This window comes from Oryx dammah, unplaced genomic scaffold, assembly GCF_014754425.2.
Source record: "Oryx dammah isolate SB20612 unplaced genomic scaffold, SCBI_Odam_1.1 HiC_scaffold_28, whole genome shotgun sequence".
Lineage (NCBI taxonomy): Eukaryota > Metazoa > Chordata > Mammalia > Artiodactyla > Bovidae > Oryx > Oryx dammah.
The window spans coordinates 44,528,837-44,549,405 of NW_024070212.1; the positions used below are offsets into that span (position 1 = coordinate 44,528,837).

General features: G+C 38.2%; 1 protein-coding gene across 1 annotated transcript in view; it reads left to right on the top strand.

Moving 5' to 3' along the window:
• The window catches only part of DPYD (dihydropyrimidine dehydrogenase), a 916,336-nt gene that overhangs the window by 594,656 nt on the left and 301,111 nt on the right, over positions 1 to 20,569 (top strand). Inside the window, exons 15-16 of the mRNA XM_040232247.1 lie at positions 641 to 709; positions 14,809 to 14,892. Of these exons, the coding sequence (XP_040088181.1) occupies positions 641 to 709; positions 14,809 to 14,892 (153 nt within the window). The remainder of the gene's footprint in view (positions 1 to 640; positions 710 to 14,808; positions 14,893 to 20,569) is intronic.

Genomic DNA, 20,569 nt, shown 5'->3' on the forward strand with positions numbered 1-20,569 from the left:
CTATACCAGTAATTACATGAATAAATATTTCCACATCATTATGGGCTTCCCAGGTGGCTCAGTGGTAAAGAATCTGCCTACCACTTCAGGAGATGCAGAAGACCAGGGTTCATTCCCTGGGTCAGGAAGATCTCCTGGAGTAGGAAATGGCAACCTGCTCCAGTATTCCTGCCTGAAAAAATCCCATAGACAAAGGAGCCTACTGGGCTGCAGTCCATGGCGTCGCAAAGCGTTGGACATGACTGAGTACGCACGCACTACATCATTGTATAACTTAAACAACTCTTTTTGCATACACAAATTCATGTAATTCTCACTATCACTTTTTGAGGTTGGCAAAGTCAGTATTATTATCTCCATTTTAAAAATGAGAATGCTGAGGATTGGAAAATTAAGTAACTTGCTCAAGCATTCAAAGACAGTAAATGAGAAAGTCTCTAACCTACGTCTGAAGCCCCAGATCTTATCCTTTGCTTCACTATAATACCGTGCTGTACTTTACTGATTTCTTTCAGCAGATGGAAAACTAATTTTTATGATATAATTTACCATTATAAACATATATATGTAAATATCATAGGCCCCTGTGTATAAAGACATAACTATTTGAACTAATTTTCTTTCCTTTCTCTTTTTAAAGATTGTGATTGCTAGCATCATGTGCAGTTACAACAGAAATGACTGGATGGAACTCTCCAGAAAGGCTGAGGTAATTATTTCTTTATATTTATTTTATTTCTTCTCTTCTATTTTTATTAGTTTTAAATAAAGAGCTGTCATGAAAAATAACCCAGTAAAAGAAAAATTGAGTGAAAAATGGTAACTTAAAACATTTATATTACAATTTGTTTACCCTGTGTTTTCATTAAAATGATGGAAATATAAATTTAAAAGGAATCTATTCTATAAAAGTAGTCCCTTGGATTTCACATGCTGCCTAAAAATCCTTTATTCTTTGACTCCATATACTCTTTATTTGCATATTAAGCAAACTGTATATTATGATGGATGCCATGATAAAATTTAATTCTACCTTTGAGAGTCTAACTTGATCTTACCTTGCCTTTAGGCAAGCTAGTTTGACAGCAAGAAAAGAAATTTTGAATATAAAGCTCTTGAATATTTAAAATATAAAAGGTTCATTTAATACTATTCTAGTTTGAATACAGACATGCATAAAGTGGTAGGACAGAATGCTCCTGAATGGAACACTAGTCAGCGAGTTTTCTATAATATAAATTGAATCTTGCACAAATGCAAACAACTAACCATGTGCCTCAAATTTCTATTTCAAATAGAAAAATACATACTTAAAATTGTGTACTTATGTCCATCGTCCTATCGCAAAAAACACTGTAGCTGGGGTTTCTTGAAAACCTCTAAGAAGTGAAGACTAAACCTAACACTAATTATGAACTAACAGGTCTGCCTTATAAAATGTTATAAAGCTTTCTATAGCATTGAAAAATTGTGATTGTACAGTTTATTTGGATATCTTAGATCTGTGAGGGCAAAAATTTTTTCTGGGACTTAGAGAGATGAAATTAAATATGATCAGTAATTGGCTTTGTGATCTTTGTTGCTGGGTCCATTTTACACATGTATTTACCTAATTGACCATGAAATTTTCCACTGAGCCCAGGTTTGGCATGAGTTTTGCCAATTTAAAGCTGACTATGATGAATGGCTTTATCACACTACTTGCTCCTCTGCCTTCTGTAGAATAAAATACTGAAAGTATTTTTGTCAATAATAAGTGTTAATTTTTAAATAAGCCAATTTTACTTTTAAAAAGTCCAAAGATACAGTCCAAAGCTGTATAAAGATACAGCTTAAAGATACATTCCATATTTCTCACATTCTATATCTAATTCTTTAACTGTAGTTTTATTCAATATTATTTTCTAGCTTCTCATTACCAATCAATCAAAGTAAAAGAGGAAGGAAGAAAAAAAAGGAAAATATGTTTGAAAGAAAGAAAAGGAAAAAAAATATGCCTTCCACTCAGTCAAAATAGTCTGTTAGGTCTCTCAACAGAAGAGCAATTTGCATATCAAGGAGTTCGATCTATAGTGTTGATTAAAAAAAGTTCCCTCTAATCTTTGAAATATAGACCAGCTCAGGACTTAACACATGAAGAAACTATCCCCAGGTCTTCATATTTCCCTGGAGGGAAGCAATAGGCAGCATGATTCCATGATAGCTCATATGGTAGACACCCAATAAAGCTTTGTAGAGTATTTGGTTTTGTTTCTGTGAACACATGCTTCACAACAGATTAAAACAGATTTTCTTACAATGGAAGGGCCCACATTAAAACAAATCAACAAAAACAAAAGTGTTCAAGCCAAAGTTACTGTACTACTTACAATGTACATTTGTTTGGGGGTGGTGATAATGAAGGGTAGGAATCTGAGAGAACATACCAGCTGTTCTACAAGCCATTGCTTTTAAGTTCAGCAAATCACTTAATATGATGATGGATATACTTTAAATTCATGAAGTTCCTCTCCATAGAGTAGATTAATTCTTGAATTGCACAACAGGGAATTCAGAAAATCTTGCTATCAGCTCTTTACTGTTATATCTGAAAACAGAAATGCATGTGTGTAATAGCAGAGCAGATCCAGTTGTACAAGAACATGAAAGAACAGAGATTGAGAGAGAAACTCTATATCAGAATGAAAATTTGGACAAGAAGGGATATTATTATTTATTTCATTGGAAACTAACATTTTATTGTATTATTTTGAATAAACATTTAAGGCCATGTTGCGGGGGGGGGGGGGGTTAAAAAAAACCAGAAACCTAGTACATTCTTAAAATATGGTAAAATCTACCAGATGCTGTTTTTAAAAGTCAGTGTGCATGCAGTATACCATTTTTTTCACATGCATATTCTTGGAAATAGAACCATGTTGAACCAAACTTTCCTTTTCACTCTAACTCTCTAGAATACACATACTTTTAATGTCTTATTCCTCAACCTAGTTTTAATTTGTCTTGTTTTTTGAGCATCATAAAACAGAAGCAGCCTCCGGAAAAGTTTTTACAGCTTGGTGTCAAATCAGTAGCATTGTTAGGCTCTGCTCAATTTCTTTGGTTCAGGTATCTGATCACATGCTATCCTAATTTTCTGGGACATTGATAAACTATTCCAGTTCCATGGAGGCAAGATCTCTGAAGTACTTACTATTTGCAGAGTACCTGGCCATCCAAAACAAAGGTGAATAAGGTATAGCCTCAGCTAGGTAGAACAGTTTAAATGTGTATACCAAATTGAACCATACCCCATAGTAGATCTTAAATAGATCTTGAACTCATTTGAATAGATTTGGAATCCATTTCTTTCTTAATGTGTGTTAGCTTAGAAAACAGAGCCTGAGTCAAAATTAATGTGAAGATGCTTCACTGAAGGATTCAATTCCAAAGCAATAAGATTAAAGGGGGTGTGAGGGGAGTGAAGGCAATGGGAAGAAGGGAAAGCAGATGGAGCGTGGTGCGTTCCAGAGCTGGCTGCCACTTCACAAGGAGATGGAGCCAATTGCTCAGCCGTGTGGGATGCGAGGGCTGTGTGGGATCATCCTGCCTCACAACAGTTGAGAGAAGAAGACAAGTGAAGGACATATCTACTGGTTCCTTCTGTTTCTTCTCTCTCACTCCTCACACTTCACACCCCAAAGGTTTACTTTCTTCTGCACATTTGGGCTGTGTGTCCTTCCCTCCTTAAGCAACTGCTTCAGAAGCCAAATCCCACAGCATGTTGAGAGCACTGGCCCTCCTGGAGCTCCCGCACTGACACATTCAGTGGAGAGTCCTGCTCTCATCCTGAGGAGCTATGAGAGCTGGCAATGACAGGAAAGCTGAGGACAGCAACAGGGACCAAGGTTCTTTATTAAGCTAGTGGCAAAAGCTTGGGTGGCAAGTAAGGCCATCAGATTCGAAGAGACATATAAATTAGGTGCGGCTCAATATGCATTGCGTTTGTGTCATTTCAGTCGTGTCTGACTCTGTGCGACCCTATGAACTGCAGCCTGCCAGGCTCCTCTGTCCATGGGATTCTCCAGACAAGAATACTGGAGTGGGGGGCCTTGTCCTCCTCCAGGGGATCTTCCCAACCCAAGGATCAAACCTGCTCTTCTATCTAACCTGCATGGGCGGGCAGGTTCTTTACCCCTAGTGCCACGTGGGAAGCCCTCAATATGAGTTGCTACCATCCTAATCTGAAAGCCCCATTAATCTCTTTGCTTTCAATCAACCCACAGTCTTCCCACTAGCTTTCTTACCATGTAAAACTCTTAACTTGACCTGTATGGTCTGGTACCTGGCCATTCCCCTGGTGTCCCCTTGGGTTTGTTCTTTACATTCCAGACCCCAGTGGCCTTCTTTTACTCTTCCAACACACTTGTACCTCGGAGCCTTTGCCATTACCCTGGGCTGAAATGTTCTCTCTTCCTCCTCTCGGAGCTCCCTGACTAGTAGGCTAACCCGCTGTCCTACTCCTGAAATCCTATCCTCAGAAGCTAGTTTATCATCAAGTTAATGAAGCTTAAGCTTCAGAGCCCTTACTTGTACAAGCTACTTCCAAGGCCTGTACCTGATTTTCTCTTTTTAATTTTTAAATCATTTTTATTTTTAAAGAAGTATCTGCAAACTGTATGAACTTTAGGCTCCTCCCCCAAATCTGGGTCTACCTCTGCTTGTGCCTTTCTCCACAGAATTTAATAAAACTGTTGATTAACAGTGATGTCATCAGCTCTTTCACCTGTCTTCCTTATGACAAAGCAAACTGTCTGGGTGGAGACCTCACCCGGTTCACTGTTTAACCCCCAGTTCCAAACACAAGGCTTTGCTGGTCAGTGGATAGTCCTCAGATATTTGATGAATGAAGCAAAATAAAGGCACAGAGCTGATATACAGGCATATGACAAACAAAAGGAAGCAATTATAGAGTAAATGGGAAGAATGAATTTGATTTGGCACAATGAACTTGAGGTGATTAAAATCCAAAGCTGAAGGTTTTAGGTCAGGGATTTGATGGGCGATTGCCAAGGGTCTGACTATAACTGGTAGGCCGAGACAAGGAAGGTCCAGCTGAGAGGCATAGGTGTCAAAACCAGGTGACCATACTATTTCTAGCAGAGAGTCCAAATAAACCACTTTGAAGCCAGGTTCTTTTCATGTTTTTTTTTTTTTTTAAACTAGGATCTGAACTATTTATAAAATTAAATAGATGTTGAAGTTAGGAAATCTCAAATAGACTGAGATACAAAGCAGACAGAGGTACATGATAGGAATACATAGGACCAGTTGGATATAAATTCCTGGACACTAACAGTCAGCAGGAAAGAATAGGATCAGGAAAGATAGATGTCTAGTTGGAGATAAGAGATAGTCACAGACTTAGTGCCCAGTGGGGCCCAAGCCAATCCAGGGTTTACCTGTCCCAGGTCCAATTCAAAGTGTTCTAAGATCCCAGAGAACTTGGGTCCCCAGTTTTGGATGCTGAGGCTGCTAAGTCACTTCAGTCATGTCCAACTTTGTGTGACCCCATAGATGGCAGCCCACCAGGCTCCCCTGTCCCTGGGATTCTCCAGGCAAGAATACTGGAGTGGGTTGCCATTTCCTTCTCCAATACATGAAAGTGAAAAGTGAAAATGAAGTCGCTCAGTCGTGTCCAACTCCTAGTGACCCCATGGACTGCAGCCTACCAGGCTCCTCCATCCATGGGATTTTCCAGGCAAGAATACTGGAGTGGGGTGCCATTGCCTTCTCCAATAGTTGAGACTAATTGACAGTGTTGCTATGTAGAAAGTTGGCCGTGGGCCTCATGTATGCTTTTGACATTAGGGAGAATCCAAGAAATCTCCCTGGATTAGGCAATGGCAACCCACTCCAGTATTCTTGCCTGAAAAATTCCATGGACAGAGGAGCCTGGCAGGCTATGGCCCATGGGGTCACAAAGAGTTGAACATGATTGAGTGACTGACTGAGCAGGCACCAAAAAACGTAGCTCATGTCTTTCTACCCTGCTTGGTCTCTTATGTCCTTTACTTGTTCTCCTTGACCCATGGAAGACTTCTCTTCCCACTGGGGCTCTGATGTACTGCCCCAAGCCACCTCCACATGTCTGTCGTTCTCACTGTGCTCAAGCTCTGATACCCCCACTGGGCCCGCATGGCTCTTCCTCAAAACTTCCTAGTCACCTGCTTTGCTCATCCCCCAGCCAGTGACTTTAGAACTGCATAGATTCGATAAGGAAGAGAGAGGTAAGGAAAGGAGAAGAACCATGTCCCCCATTTTGTTAGATATATTGTACAAGGGTTTGTGGTTTTGCTTCCCTGATTTCTCTGAGAGGTTTTACAAAATAAATTTTGTAAATCAGAGAATTTTAGAAATCACGTTACTACCACTACGCTGAGAATTTCTTAGAATAGTTTTCTGCCACCCCTTCCCCCAACCTAAAGGGTGGAATTTTGTTGTTTTGTTGGTCAGTCACTCAGTCATGGAATTCTCCATGGACAGGGGATACTAGCAAGAGTACCAGAGTGGTTTGTCATTTTCTACTCAAGGGGATCTTCCCAACCCAGTGACTGAACCCTCGTCTCCTGCATTGGCAGGCAGATTCTTTACCACTGAGCCACCTGTAAAGCCCCCAGAGTGTGTATAGCTACTTTATGTTCTTTTTCAGATCAAAGCTGAGGAAAGGCAAGTTGGAGATTGTAACTGAATGGATAGATGGATGGATGGATAGATGGATAGACAGTGAGACAGGTAGTTAGACTAGATTAACTGCTTATACTTACATAATATTTACTGCAGTCCAGGCACTGTTCTAAGTCATTCACTTTTATTAAATTTATTTGTAACTTAGAAAAGCAACCTTGTGAGGTACTTTTCTGTATTCCATGTTTTGGAAATGAGGAGACTGAGGCCAAAAGTTGTTAAATAATATGCCCAAGTTCACACAGCTAGTATGTGGTAAAAGTGGGATTCAAACCCATAAAATCTGGCTATATAGTCCACACTATTAACATATCATTCTACTTCCTGCCGATAAACAGATGATAAATAGATAATGTATGAAATCAGAAGCATCAAATTTTCTGTGTCACTGCCTTCACTAGATTATTTTATTGTATAATCATTTAGGTGAGGCAGAATAAACTCTGGGCTAAATGACTAAACTAAAAAGCTTGTGACTAACAGGAGTCAGAATTCATGCCCAGTTTCAGTTAATTTAACATTTCATGGTAATTCAGCAATTAAGGCTTTTTGAATGCATGTGGTTGCTTGGAAATAGAATTAACTGCCTTTTAAGGTGGTGTACATCATATGACAAGAATATTGAAGCAGAGGCCAAATGAATATTCCCCAGCTCTTGATGTTATTTTGAGCAGGATTATCTGTTTTTGAGGCCTAGATCCTTATTTCAAAGATCTTTATGGGTATGTTTAGTGGGTTAGCATTTGTATATGTATATAGTGCTGGGAAAATTTTTAACAGTCACTGAAAAGACTAAATTTAATAAGGGGTCTTACAAGATTTTAATATCTATTGAATATTTAGAAACTTGAAAGATGTCGAGTTGTAACATTTTGTTATAACGTTAAAACAATTCTAGCCATGGATTACCTGATTTCTAATAAGTTATGATAGTGACCAAGAATATGGGTTTTATACTTAAAATGCTTGATTTAAAGATCCTATTCTCATTTACAAGCTTTAGAATAATAAATTAGTCACTTGAACTCTTTGGACCTTGATTTTATCAGTTACAAAATGGGAATAATGATATATCCATTATAAAAAGCCATCAGTTATAAAATGGGAATAATGATATATCCATTATAAACAGCCTAGTAAAGTGTCTGACATATTGTAAGTGTTCAATAAATGTTAGTTATTATTGTATACTATGAATCTAATTGTAAGCTTGCACTTACATTTTAGAAAATATGTATAATGTAAATATCAATACAAATGACACCTAAAGCTTATTCCAAAATGTTGTTGAATTGATTTGCTGTTAATTGCTGCATTTCAACTAGCAGTCTAAAGCAAATAAGTCTAAAAGAAATATTTGAAATAACTAAGACATAATAAGAAAAAATATATACTTGCAGTGTACAATATTTTTAGCTGCAAGTTCTCACATGACACAGTTTTGAGATAGGTCCTATTGTCTCCAGTTTACACTTGAGTGTGTGTGTGCTTAGTTGCTTGTGTCCAACTCTTTGAGGCCCCATGGACTGTAGCCTACCAGGCTCCTCTGTCCATGGGATTTTCCAGGCAAGAATACTGGAGTGGGTTGCCATTTCCTCCTCTGGAGGCTGTTCCTGATCCAGGGATGGAACCCATGTCTCCTGAGTCTCCTGCATTTCAGACAGATGGATTCTTTACTGCTGAATCATCTGGGAAGCCCTTATACTTGAATAGATGGGAACAAAGAAGTTTAACTTACTTGCCCAAGTTCCTTAGCAGATCTAGGATTAGAACTCAGAGTTTAGCCAGTTGTGTTTTGTCTAAGCTTACCACCAAACTATGATTCAAATAATTTTCAAATAACATGAAGCATTTACAAAGACCATAATAAAACCATGTTAGAAAATAGGCTGAATGATTCAATGAACTTTCACAAATGTGCAGAAGGAAAAGCAAACTCACTAATGAGTAAAAGTGAGTAAGAAAGTCAACCAATAAAGATACAACTATCGATAGAATACTTGTTTGTTGAGGTTTTATTTAAAATTAATAAAATAGGAGAAAAAATCTTGAACAATTAGGAAGAAAAGAGAAATTTGAAGAAAAGCTGTTGGACTAAAGAAAGGTCTGATATGCTTAGAAAACAATGAACTTTTAAAAAAGTCTTTCCATGATGTGATAGACATGTTATAATATTATGGAAACTGAGCCATGCTTACCTTACTCAAAAAGAAATGGTGGCATTGAAGGAATTCTAGAAGTTAGGTAAAAGAATCATTTAGTTTATCTTCCATTTCTCAAATTTAAAAAAAGTGTTTTAATTGTTCTTAGAGTTTTTACAGAAGACTTCTAAAGAATTCTATGGTTCTTCAGTTATTTTAAGAATGCTTAGTGTGAAATATTTTGTTCATTTCTGTAGGACCCATTTGTATAAATTAATTAGTTAAATAAGAAAGATTCCTGCTTAGTTATTAAATTAAAACAAAATTATCTGTATTTCATATTTCTTAGGATAGATTTTTTAAATATAATAAAACTGATTCAGTTTAAAAAGATGAGAGAAATAGGTGAAGAAAATTAAGAGGTACAAACTTTCAATTACAAAAAAAATGAGTCATGGGTATGAAATGCATGATATAGTCAATAGTAATATAATATCTTTGTGTGATGACAGATGGTGACTAGGCTTATCATGATGATTATTTGTAATGTATAGAAATGTATAAAATACTGAATCACTGTGTTGTACACTAGGAATTAACATATTATTATAGGTTAATTATACTTCAAAAATAAACAAACTTATAGAAAAATAGATCAGATTTGTGGTTACCAGAGTTATTGGGTGAAGGCAGTCAAAAAACTTAAACTTCTGGTTATAACAAAAGACGTATTAGGGATGTAATGTACAACTTGATTACTATAATTAATACTGCAGTATGTAACAGAGAAAATCCTGAGAGTTCTCATCACGAGGACTTTTTTCTTTTATCTTGTGTCTATATGTGATGATGGATGTGCTCTAAACTTACTGTGATAATCATTCCATGGTGCATTAAAGTTAAATCATTATGCTATACACCAAAAACTTATATAGTGTTGTATATCAGTTGTATCTCAATAAAACCAGAAGAAAAAAATGAAAATATAAAGAGCAAAACCAAGAAGAAAAAATAAGCCTGATACATGTGTTATATGTGCGCTTTACTTCTTTTTTTAATATATAGAAAAAGTAGAAAATTACACATTAAATTGTTAACATAGATTGCTTTCGAGGTACGAAATTGAAAGAGAGAGGAGAAAAACTATTTATATTATTATATATTTTGGTTTAATTTGAACTATTACCACAATCTTATTTTCCACTTGAGTTTTTTTAAAGCAACATAGAATACAGTGAATGATGTTCCCAGTTTGGGTAATTAACATGCTTGAATGCTGTGAAGCATTTGAAAGTAGTATTAATAAATAATAAAAGTTAATTGATAAAAGAACATTTAAAGTTTTATTCATATTTATTCCATCTAGCCTGCTACATTTTTTTTTGCCCTGCTACCTTCAGTACCAATTATCCAGAATTAGTAAGATTTGTTTCTACAAAAATAGAAGCTGTATAGGGCAGAATCAACATGATATCAAACAGACCTGAGTTAAAAATCTCTGTTGTGTCACTTGATAACCAGACTGGTCATTTAATTCCCTTGTGCATCAGTCTCCTCATCTGTAAAATTGGTACCTGATTTTCCAAGGAGGATGAGAGTTAGAGATAATAAATACAACTCACAGAGAGCAGTGAGTGTTATAAACTCAATGCGTATTTGCTTTTGTTATTAGAACTGTGTCTGAATGTCTCCTGTAGAGGTACAGGTCATCAGTGGCCTGCTCCAGGGGCTCTGGGGTCAGCAGACCTGGGTATGGCATAAGCCCTCTTGGAGGGCACAAACAAAATCTTGTGTGCACAAGGACCCAGGAGGAAGGAGCAGTGACCCCACAAGAAACTGACCCAGACATGCCCATGAGTGTCCAGGAGTCTCTGGTGGAGACATGGGTTGGTGGTAGCCTGCTTCAGGGTTGGAGGCACTGAGTGCAGCAGTGCTTGCATGGGACCTTTTGAAGGAGGTTGCCATTATCTTCATCACCTCCACCATAGTTTGCCCTCAGGTCAAGCAACAGGGAGGGAACATAGTCCTGCCCATCAGTGGAAAATCAGATTAAAATTTTACACGACCCAGCCCATCAAAACGGGACCCAGTTTTGCCCTCAGTCTCTTCCATCAGTAAACTTCCATAAGGATCTTTTCCCTAACCATCAGAAGGCAGAGAGAATGAAAACCACAATCACAGAAAACTAACCAAACTGATCACATGGAGCACAGCCTTGTCTATCTCAATGAAACTATGAGCCATGCCATGTAGGGCCTCCCAATATGGACGGATAATTGTGGAGAGTTCGGACAAAACGTGGCCCACTGGAGAATGGCATGGCAAACAGCTTCAGGATTCTTGCCTTGAGAACCCTGTGAACACTGTTAAAAGGCAAAAAGGTATGACAATGAGAGATGAACTCCCCAGGTCAGTAGGTGCCCAGTATGCTACTGGAGAAGAATGGTGAAACAACTCCAGAAAGAATGAAGAGATGAAGCCAAAGCAAAAACAACACCCAGTTGTGGATGTGACAGGTGATGAAAGTAAAGTCTGATAGTGTAAAGAGCAATATGTATAGGAACCTGGAATGTTAGGTCCGTGAATCGAGGCAAATCAGAAGTGGTCAAACAGGAGATGGCAAGAGTGAACATCGACATTTCAGGAATCAGTGAACTAAATTGGACTGGAATAGGTGAATTTAACTCAGATGACTATTATATCTACTGCCGTGGGCAAGAATCCCTTAGAAGAAATGGAGTAGCCATCATAGTCAACAAAAGAGTTTGAAATGCAGCACCTGGATGCAATCTCAAAACGACAGAAAGATCTCCGTTTGTTAAGGCAAACCATTCAATATCACAGTAATCCAGTTCTGTACCCCGACCAATAATGCTGAAGAAGCTGAAGTTGAACGGTTCTATGAAGACCTACAAGACCTTCTAGAACTAACACCGAAAAAAGATGTCCTCTTCATTATAGGGGACTGGAATGCAAAAGTAGGAAGTCAAGAGCTACTTGGAGTAACAGGCAAATTTGGCCTTGGAGTACAGAATGAAGCAGGGCAAAGACTAACAGAGTTTTTGCCAAGAGAACGCACTGGTCATTGCAAACACCCTCTTCCAACAACACAAGAGAAGACTCTACATATGGACATCACTAGATGGTCAATACTGAAATCAGATTGATTATATTCTTTGCAGTCAAAGGTGGAGAAGCTCTATACTGTCAGCAAAAACAAAACTAGGAGCTGATTGTGGCTCAGATCATGAACTCCTCATTGCCAAATTCAGGCTTAAATTGCAGAAAGTTGGGAAAGCACTAGACCATTCAGTTCAGTTCAGTTCAGTCGCTTAGTCGTGTCCAACTCTTTGCGACCCCATGAATTGCAGCACGCCAGGCCTCCCTGTCCATCACCAACTCCCAGAGTTCACTCAGACTCACATCCGTCAAGTCCGTGATGCCATCCAGCCATTTCATCCTCTGTCGTCCCCTTCTCCTCCTGCCCCCAATCCCTCCCAGCATCAGAGTCTTTTCCAATGAGTCAACTCTTCACATGAGGTGGCCAAAGTACTGGAGTTTCAGCTTTCGCATCATTCCTTCCAAAGAAATCCCAGGGCTGATCTCCTTCAGAATGGACTGGTTGGATCTCCTTGCGGTCCAAGGGACTCTCAAGAGTCTTCTCCAACACCACAGTTCAAAAGCATCAATTCTTTGGCACTCAGCCTTCTTCACAGTCCAACTCTCACATCCATACATGACCACTGGAAAAACCATAGCCTTGACTAGCCGAACCTTAGTCGGCAAAGTAATGTCTCTGCTTTTGAATATACTATCTAGGTTGGTCATAACTTTTCTTCCAAGGAGTAAGTGTCTTTTAATTTCATGGCTGCAATCACCATCTGCAGTGATCAAATCCCTTACGAGTATATAGTGGAAGTGAAAAATAGATTCAAGGGATTATATTTGATAGAGTGTACGAAGAACTATGGACAGAGCTTTGTGACATTGTACAGGAAGTGATGCTCAAGAAAGCCTTCCTCAGTGATCAGTGCAAAAAAATAGAGGAAAATAATAGAATGGGAAAGACTAATGATATCTTCAAAAATTAGAGATACCAAGGGAACATTTCACTCAAAGACAGGCTCAATAAAGGATAGAAATGATATGAACCTAACAGAAGCAGAAGATATTAAGAAGAGGTGGCAGGAATACACAGAAGAACTATACAAAAAAGATCTTTATGACCCAGATAATCACTATGGTCTGGTCACTCACCTAGAGCCAGATATCCTGGAATGCGAAGTCAAATGGGCCTTAGGAAGCATCGCTACGAACAAAGCTAGTGGAGGTGATGGAATTCCAGTTGAGCTATTTCAAATCCTAAAAGATGATGCTGTGAAAGTGCTGCACTCAATATGTCAGCAAATTTGGAAAACTCAGCTGTGGCTACAGGACTAGAAAAGGTCAGTTTTCTTTCCAGTTCCAAAGAAAGGCAATGCCAAAGAATGCTCAAACTACAACACAATTGCACTCATCTCACACACTAGTAAAGTAATGCTCAAAAGTCTCCAAGCCAGGCTTCAACAGTATGTGAACTGTGAAATTCCAGATGTTCAAGCTGGTTTTAGAAAAGGCAGAGGAACCAGAGATCAAATTGCCAGCATCCACTGGATCATGGAAAAAGCAAGGGGGTTCCAGAAAAACATCTACTTTTGCTTTATTGGCTATGCCACAGCCTTTGACTGTGTGGATCACAACAAAACTGGAAAATTCTGAAGGAGATGGGAATACCAGACCACCTGACCTGCCTCTTGAGAAACCTGTATGCAGGTCAAGAAGCAACAGTTAGAACTGAACATGGAACTAAAGACTGGTTCCAAATCGGGAAAGGAGTACATCAAGGCTGTATATTATCACCTTGCTTATTTAACTTTTATGCAGAGTACATCATGATAAATGCCGGGCTGGATGAAGCACGAAGCTGGAATCAAAATTGCCAGGAGAAATATCAATAACCTCAGATACGCAGATGACACCACTGTTATGGCAGAAAGTGAAGAACTAAAGAGCCTCTTGATGAAAGTGAAAGAGGAGAGTGAAAAAGTTGGCTTAAAATTCAACATTCAGAAAACTAAGATCAAGGCATTCGGTCTCATCAGTTCATGGCAAAGAGATGGGGAAACAATGGAAACAATGTCAGACTTTATTTTGGGGGGCTCCAGAATCACTGCAGATGGTGATTGCAGCCATGAAATTAAAAGACGCTTGTTCCTTGGAAGAAAAGCCACGACCAACCTAGACAGCATATTAAAAAGCAGAGACATTACTTTGCCAACAAGGGTCTGTCTAGTCAAAGTTATGGTTTTTCCAGTAGTCATGTATGAATGTGAGAGTTGGACTATAAAGAAAGCTGAGTTCTAAAAGTTGATGGTTTTGAACTGTGGTGTTGGAGAATACTGCAGGGAGATCCAACCTGTGAATGCTAAAGAAAATCAGTCCTAAATATTCATTGGAAGGACTGATGCTAAAGCTGAAGCTCCAATACTTTGGCCACCTGATGCAAAGAACCAACTCTCTGGAAAAAACCCTGATGCTGGGAAGGATGGAAGGCGAGAGGAGAAGGGGGCGACAGAGGATGAGATGGTTGGATGGCATCACCAATGCGACGGACATGAGTTTGAGTAGGCTCTGGGAGTTGGTGATGGACAGGGAAGCCTGGCGAGCTTCAGTCTATGGGGTCGCAAAGCGTTGGACACAACTGAGTGACTGAACTGAATTATCCTTTTAGAGATACCCTCATTTGAGAGAGTCAGAATATACCTCATAAAATAGCGGTGGTGCAGAAAACAGTAGTTAAAATTTGTCAAATGTGACCTGTGTTGTATTATCAGTGGTGAATGCCTGTTAGTACACAATTAAAGCCTTGTGTTTTCTTTCATTTTCCTTCCTCATCTTAAAGGCTTCCGGAGCAGATGCCCTGGAGTTAAATTTATCGTGTCCGCATGGCATGGGAGAAAGAGGGATGGGCCTGGCTTGTGGGCAGGTAAGGACCTCAGCAGCTGCCGTTATGTATGTCTGTGACAGAGCAGGCCCCTGTATGGATAGTTACTCCACTTCAGGCAAGAAGATGGGAAGATCAGATGACTGGCTTGAGACTTCCAGGTCTGTATTGTTTAAATATTTAGTGCTTAAAAAGTAGAAAATTAGAGAAGCTGAAATTACAGCAACTGTTTAGTTTTTATTGAGGAAAATATCACATTATGTGCTTGACAGGAGGTAATATCATAACAAATAGTTTTTAAAAGCGCTGAGGCAGAATTAGCTGGTTTCAAATGCAATGTTCTTTATTCATTCCTGATGCTGATCCACTTTCCCTTGAGCAATATACTGTACAAATGCATTGTTCGTAGTGATTTTGTAGTAAATGGGGCACAGCACAAATTGCATTTTACATTTTTTAGCATATGATCATTATTCTCTAACTGTGTTTTGGGAGTTGCAAAAAGACTTTGATGATATTTTTATTTTTTGATACAATAAATGGAACCTTCATGCTAAAACTCTTTCAGAAACTTAATGAATAAAATGTGGAAATTTGTATTAATATGTAGAAAATACTGCATCTTCATGTAACTAGATACAGTGTTATATGTTAAGGAACAATGTAAAAGTTGAATGCTAAAAAGGTGAGGATTTTGCATCTAATTTAGCTTTTAAGCCCAGAGGGAAATGATGTGAATTAAATAATACAAATTGTTGTAATTTATGACAAATTTTCTAGTCCTAGAAAGTTTAGTTTTATTTCCACATCTGACATGGAGCTTTATAGGTAGTCAGGTAGGTAGTCAGTTCTTTTTTTTTTTCCCTCAAGTCATAGAATTATCTGAATTAAACTCAGAGGCCAGAGATGCTTAATTTGGACAGGCAGAAATTTCTGCTTATTCAAATGAACGTAGGTTGCTATTTTCAGATTAGCATTCAGGGAGGATTTTAAAGTACCTTGTAAATATTTAATTAACATTCAGGACAGGTTTGTGACTGGGAAGAAACCATTCTTTTGTAGCAGCAGGAGAAGTCAAACGTTGTTCAAGTATACTCTCTACTCCACTCACAGCAGATCATCCAGAAGATCATTCAGTGTGGTAACAGAACAAGCCTCAGAATTATCTGTAGAGGGAAAACATCATTGTGTTACATCATAATTTTTATAAGTCATGTGATTAGGCAGCAGTCAGTGTGTCATGCTAGATAACTTGGTTAAAACAAGGAACATTCTTAAAAGGACACCTGGAGCAAAGCCCGAGGGAGTCGAGTTTCTCTCTTTACACCTTTCCCAAATACCTTTTAGTTGCATGAATTAAAACAACTATGAAAATTTGAATCTATTGACTAAGTTTTAAAAGAAAGATGTATTTTCATATGTATTTCTTGCCACAAATATGACGATTATTTTGAAAATGTTACCCAGCTTTAAGTTTATTTTTTAGAGCGGACTTCTGCTCTGTGAACACCTCAAAACTTACCCGGCTGTTAAATGTCTTAGGTGGATCCTCCCCAGAGTTATTTAGCTGCATAAAACAGCCTTTGGCTGAATGAGGATGCAAGTGCTAAAATTTTTCAGTCAGTTATCATTAAGATTTCTAAAACTCATGGAAAACATATGTTCCTAAACCTATTATGTGTTAGACTGAAGGAAACTTAGAAGCATTTCCATTTCTCTTATTAGTTATAATCTCTAAAACTATAACCAGTTCTACTAGCTGACTTTGGAATTTTTCTTTTGAATTATATTCTCTTGTACATTGTATAATTGAAAAATAAAGCTAATTTAATTAGTTAGCTCCAACATAAGTTAAATGATTACTGTGCCTCGGGACACATGCATGTTCAATATTTTAGATATCGGGAAGGAAGAATATTAGCACATTGGAAAAACACTTGACTATACCTCTGAATATTTAGAGTGGGCACGAAGACATCTGGGGCTTATTCATTTTCTCCTTTATTTCCTATTTCCTTTTCTCTGCCTCCTGTTCCCATTGCTTCTTCCTCCCTCCCTAAGGTTTATAGTCTTAAATACTCGCAAATTGGTGGGATGGGGAATTTGTACCCAGTGTTGGGAGACGGAGGAACCATTCCAATTTGTCTTCCTCATCATAGTATGATCTGCATCCCGTTTGCTAAAAGCTCCCTTTGTGCCAAGTAAAGAGCTATGTGTATTGCCAGAGCCTGAGAAACGTTTGCTTCATCAATGAATCAAACTGACATTAGTCCCATGGCTAGAATATTTTTCCATTAGAAACACTCTCTTGTACTGTGACCATTTCTGGTATTTCTAGAAATCATAATGATTTTAGCTCCTTAAGATGAGTATAAGCAGAGTATAGTAATACAGTACATTTTCCTCTCTAAACATTTTTTTTCTTCTTTATCTCAAATATTTTCTTGCAAATATCAACTAAGTGAAATACACTGCTTTTATACCTGAGTTTAATTAGCTGTATATATTTAAACATATACATGTAAATTTAAACTCTTTATGTATGTTCCCATAGTGACTAAAAGTTGTGAAATATAGGAATAGAAAAGGCTATAACCTTTATGACATAGAGACATCATATATATTTACGGAATTTATAGAAATAAATAAAATCTCAAGCTGACCTGGGAATTTGAATTGTGTATTCCCTGCAGGGTGAAACTTCATATAAAATCTTAAACACTTAGCAGGACACTTGCTAAGTGTTTAAAGGCAGTCTCATTCTTTATTCTTTCCATCAACCATCTTTGTCACCTTGATCAAGCCACTTACTCTCCTGAAGCATCAGTTTCCATCTCTCTAATATGGAATTTGAATTAGATGGTCTCTAAATCCCCTTCCAGCTGTAATATTCTTTAAATGCTAACATTATAGGCAACAAGCTAATATGTCATTTTTAAACTATTCATAAAGACATTGGTAAAATAAGAACAACTAAAGAAATCAAAATTGCATATTATGTTATTCTTTTTAAAAGCATTAACGTTTTCCTGGCTTGCATGAAAGTCAATGTTTTATTTATTTAATTTCTGTTTTTTTTACAGAAATCAATTCTACTCACTTTTTGGTATATGTTTTATTTATTTGATGAATATCTAACTAGCAGTTGTTTAAAAACACCTTGGTTTAATAGACATTTTGTATTTTACATAGTTAAAATAGAACCCTTGTACTTTTAGTATGTCAGCCTGCTCTTCTATCACATTTTTTTCATTTTAGTTAGTGGTTTCACCCAATAAACTTGATGCTTGAGCAAAGGTAAAAAGACATTCTAGTTTGGGTGGCATGTAGTTCAAAGAGTCAGAGTTATATTACAACGTGAATTTTTTTCCCGTCTTTTCTGCAGTTCATAACAATCCTCTGAAGTAGGATGTGTTTCCATTCCATTTAACAAATTAAAAAAGGAGAAACAAAAAACCTGACCTTCCACGTTTCCCAGGTCATGAGCTTTAGGCAGCATGCAAGCCTGAATATAGGGAAGGCGCAGAGAGCAGTTCCCAAGAAATCAGTATTCGAATGTTAGTATAAAACTATCATTATTAAATTAAAATTAAGAGCAGGATTAAGCTCTAAACTCCCAAACAAACCTGAACATTCTAGGTAAGTGTTCTGTCTCTTGGGAATGAGGGAGCTCTGATGTCCTGACAGTCAAATTTAAAGTCGTCTACCTGCAATCTATGTAAACTAATTTCTGTGACAGCATATTACTTTATAAAGGTACTTGAACTATAATAAATTCTATAAAGTGCAGATGAAATGGCACCTCTTGAAGTCTTCTTTTCTAAAATGCTAAGCGTCCATAGGGCATTAAGTAAATAGTCTTCTGTCCTTTCAGAATTATGCTGAATATTTTTACTTCCACTTCATAGAACCTCCTAACCTAGATTCACACAGGAGCTGAAAAGGCCTTGAATAGCTTTCTATTGTTATTGTGTTTGTTTTTTAAATTATTACCAACATTTTAAAAACAGGTGGCTGGACAAAAAAAAAAAAAAAATCCGCTTCTTTCATCTGTTGAAATAAAGAAGGTATGGCCACACCTGACATGTGGCAGCGAGAAGCGAGAGCCTCATTAGGCTCCTTTAACCCTCTATGTGGTACTCGTAAACAGCTGCAAACATTTGACCAAGGATAAGTGCTCACTCAATACAGATTTTATCAGTATGTACCTCTCTGCTACTGCTACTGCTAACTCACTTCAGTCGTGTTCGACTCTGTGCAACCCCATAGACAGCAGCCCACCAGGCTCCCCCATCCCTGGGATTCTCCAGGCAAGAACACTGGCGTGGGTTGCCATTTCCTCTCCAATGCATGAAAGTGAAGCGTGAAAGTGAAGTCGCTCAGTCGTGTCCGACTCTTAGCGACCCCATGGACTGCAGCCTACCAGGCTCCTCCATCCATGGGATTTTCCAGGCAAGAGTACTGGAGTGAGGTGCCATTGCCTTCTCCAATGTACCTCTCTGATTCAACCTTAAAATATTGAAACCAAGCCTTCCCAGGCTTTTTGCTAATTTTCTGGGTTCTTGACATTGAAGTTTCTCTAGATTGCCTTCTTCAGCCAGCAGTACTTTTAATTCTTAGACCCTCCATCAGCTACCAAAAGAAAGATAGTAGGGGGTAGGGTGTGGAGTATGGGATAAGTTGCCTTGTCTTCCTACCTTCCTATTTTATCTTCCACGTAGCAAAAATGAAGAGCAGGAGGCAACATGTTCCACAGGACTTTATAATACTAGTTACATAACTCCTTAAGATGATTTTTTGTCCTTGCCATCAGAAAGCATACATTTTTAAAGCTTTTTCTTATTTTTCATACCAGCTATTTTCTTCTTTGGCTTGAGTCAATGATGTGGCACAGACTCTCAGAATTGAAAGGAACCATGAAGGTTTCCCAATTCAACCTCCTTATTTAGAGGACAGGAATTTGGGACTGGGAAGTGACCTAAATAGCCTTAATCTGAGCTAACCAACTAGCAGAGCCCAATGCCTGTAATGCCCTTGTCATTGACCCCCATCTAGTGTTCTGGCCAGTATTTTCTACTATGTCATTTGGTGTAATCAAATCTCCAGTCAACTGAATCAGTCAGTTGCCCTGGAAACTTCCTACTCTGTACCTTTTTGAATACTATTATTCTCTCCACCTGGAATTCATATCGTTTCAACTGAAATTATTCAAATAAAATTCACCTGTCTAATTCTATGTTGGATGGCCTCTAATTCATTAATTGGGTTAGTTCAGTTCAGTTCAGTCGCTCAGTTGTGTCCGACTCTTTGTGACCCCATGAATCCCAGCACGCCAGGCCTCCCTGTCCATCACCAACTCCCAGAGTGCACTCAGACTCACGTCCATCGAGTCCGTGATGCCATCCAGCCATCTCATCCTCTTTCGTCCCCTTCTCCTCCTGCCCCCAATCCCTCCAAGCATCAGAGTCTTTTCCAGTGAGTCAACTCTTCACATGAGGTGGCCAAAGTACTGGAGTTTCAGCTTTAGCATCATTCCTTCCAAGGAACACCCAGGACTGATCTCCTTCAGAATGGACTGGTTGGATCTCCTTGCAGTCCTAGGGACTCTCAAGAGTCTTCCCCAACACCACAGTTCAAAAGCATCAATTCTTCGGTGCTCAGCCTTCTTCACAGTTGGGTATATATTATCAATTAAATTGTCCATTATAAAGAAAAAATA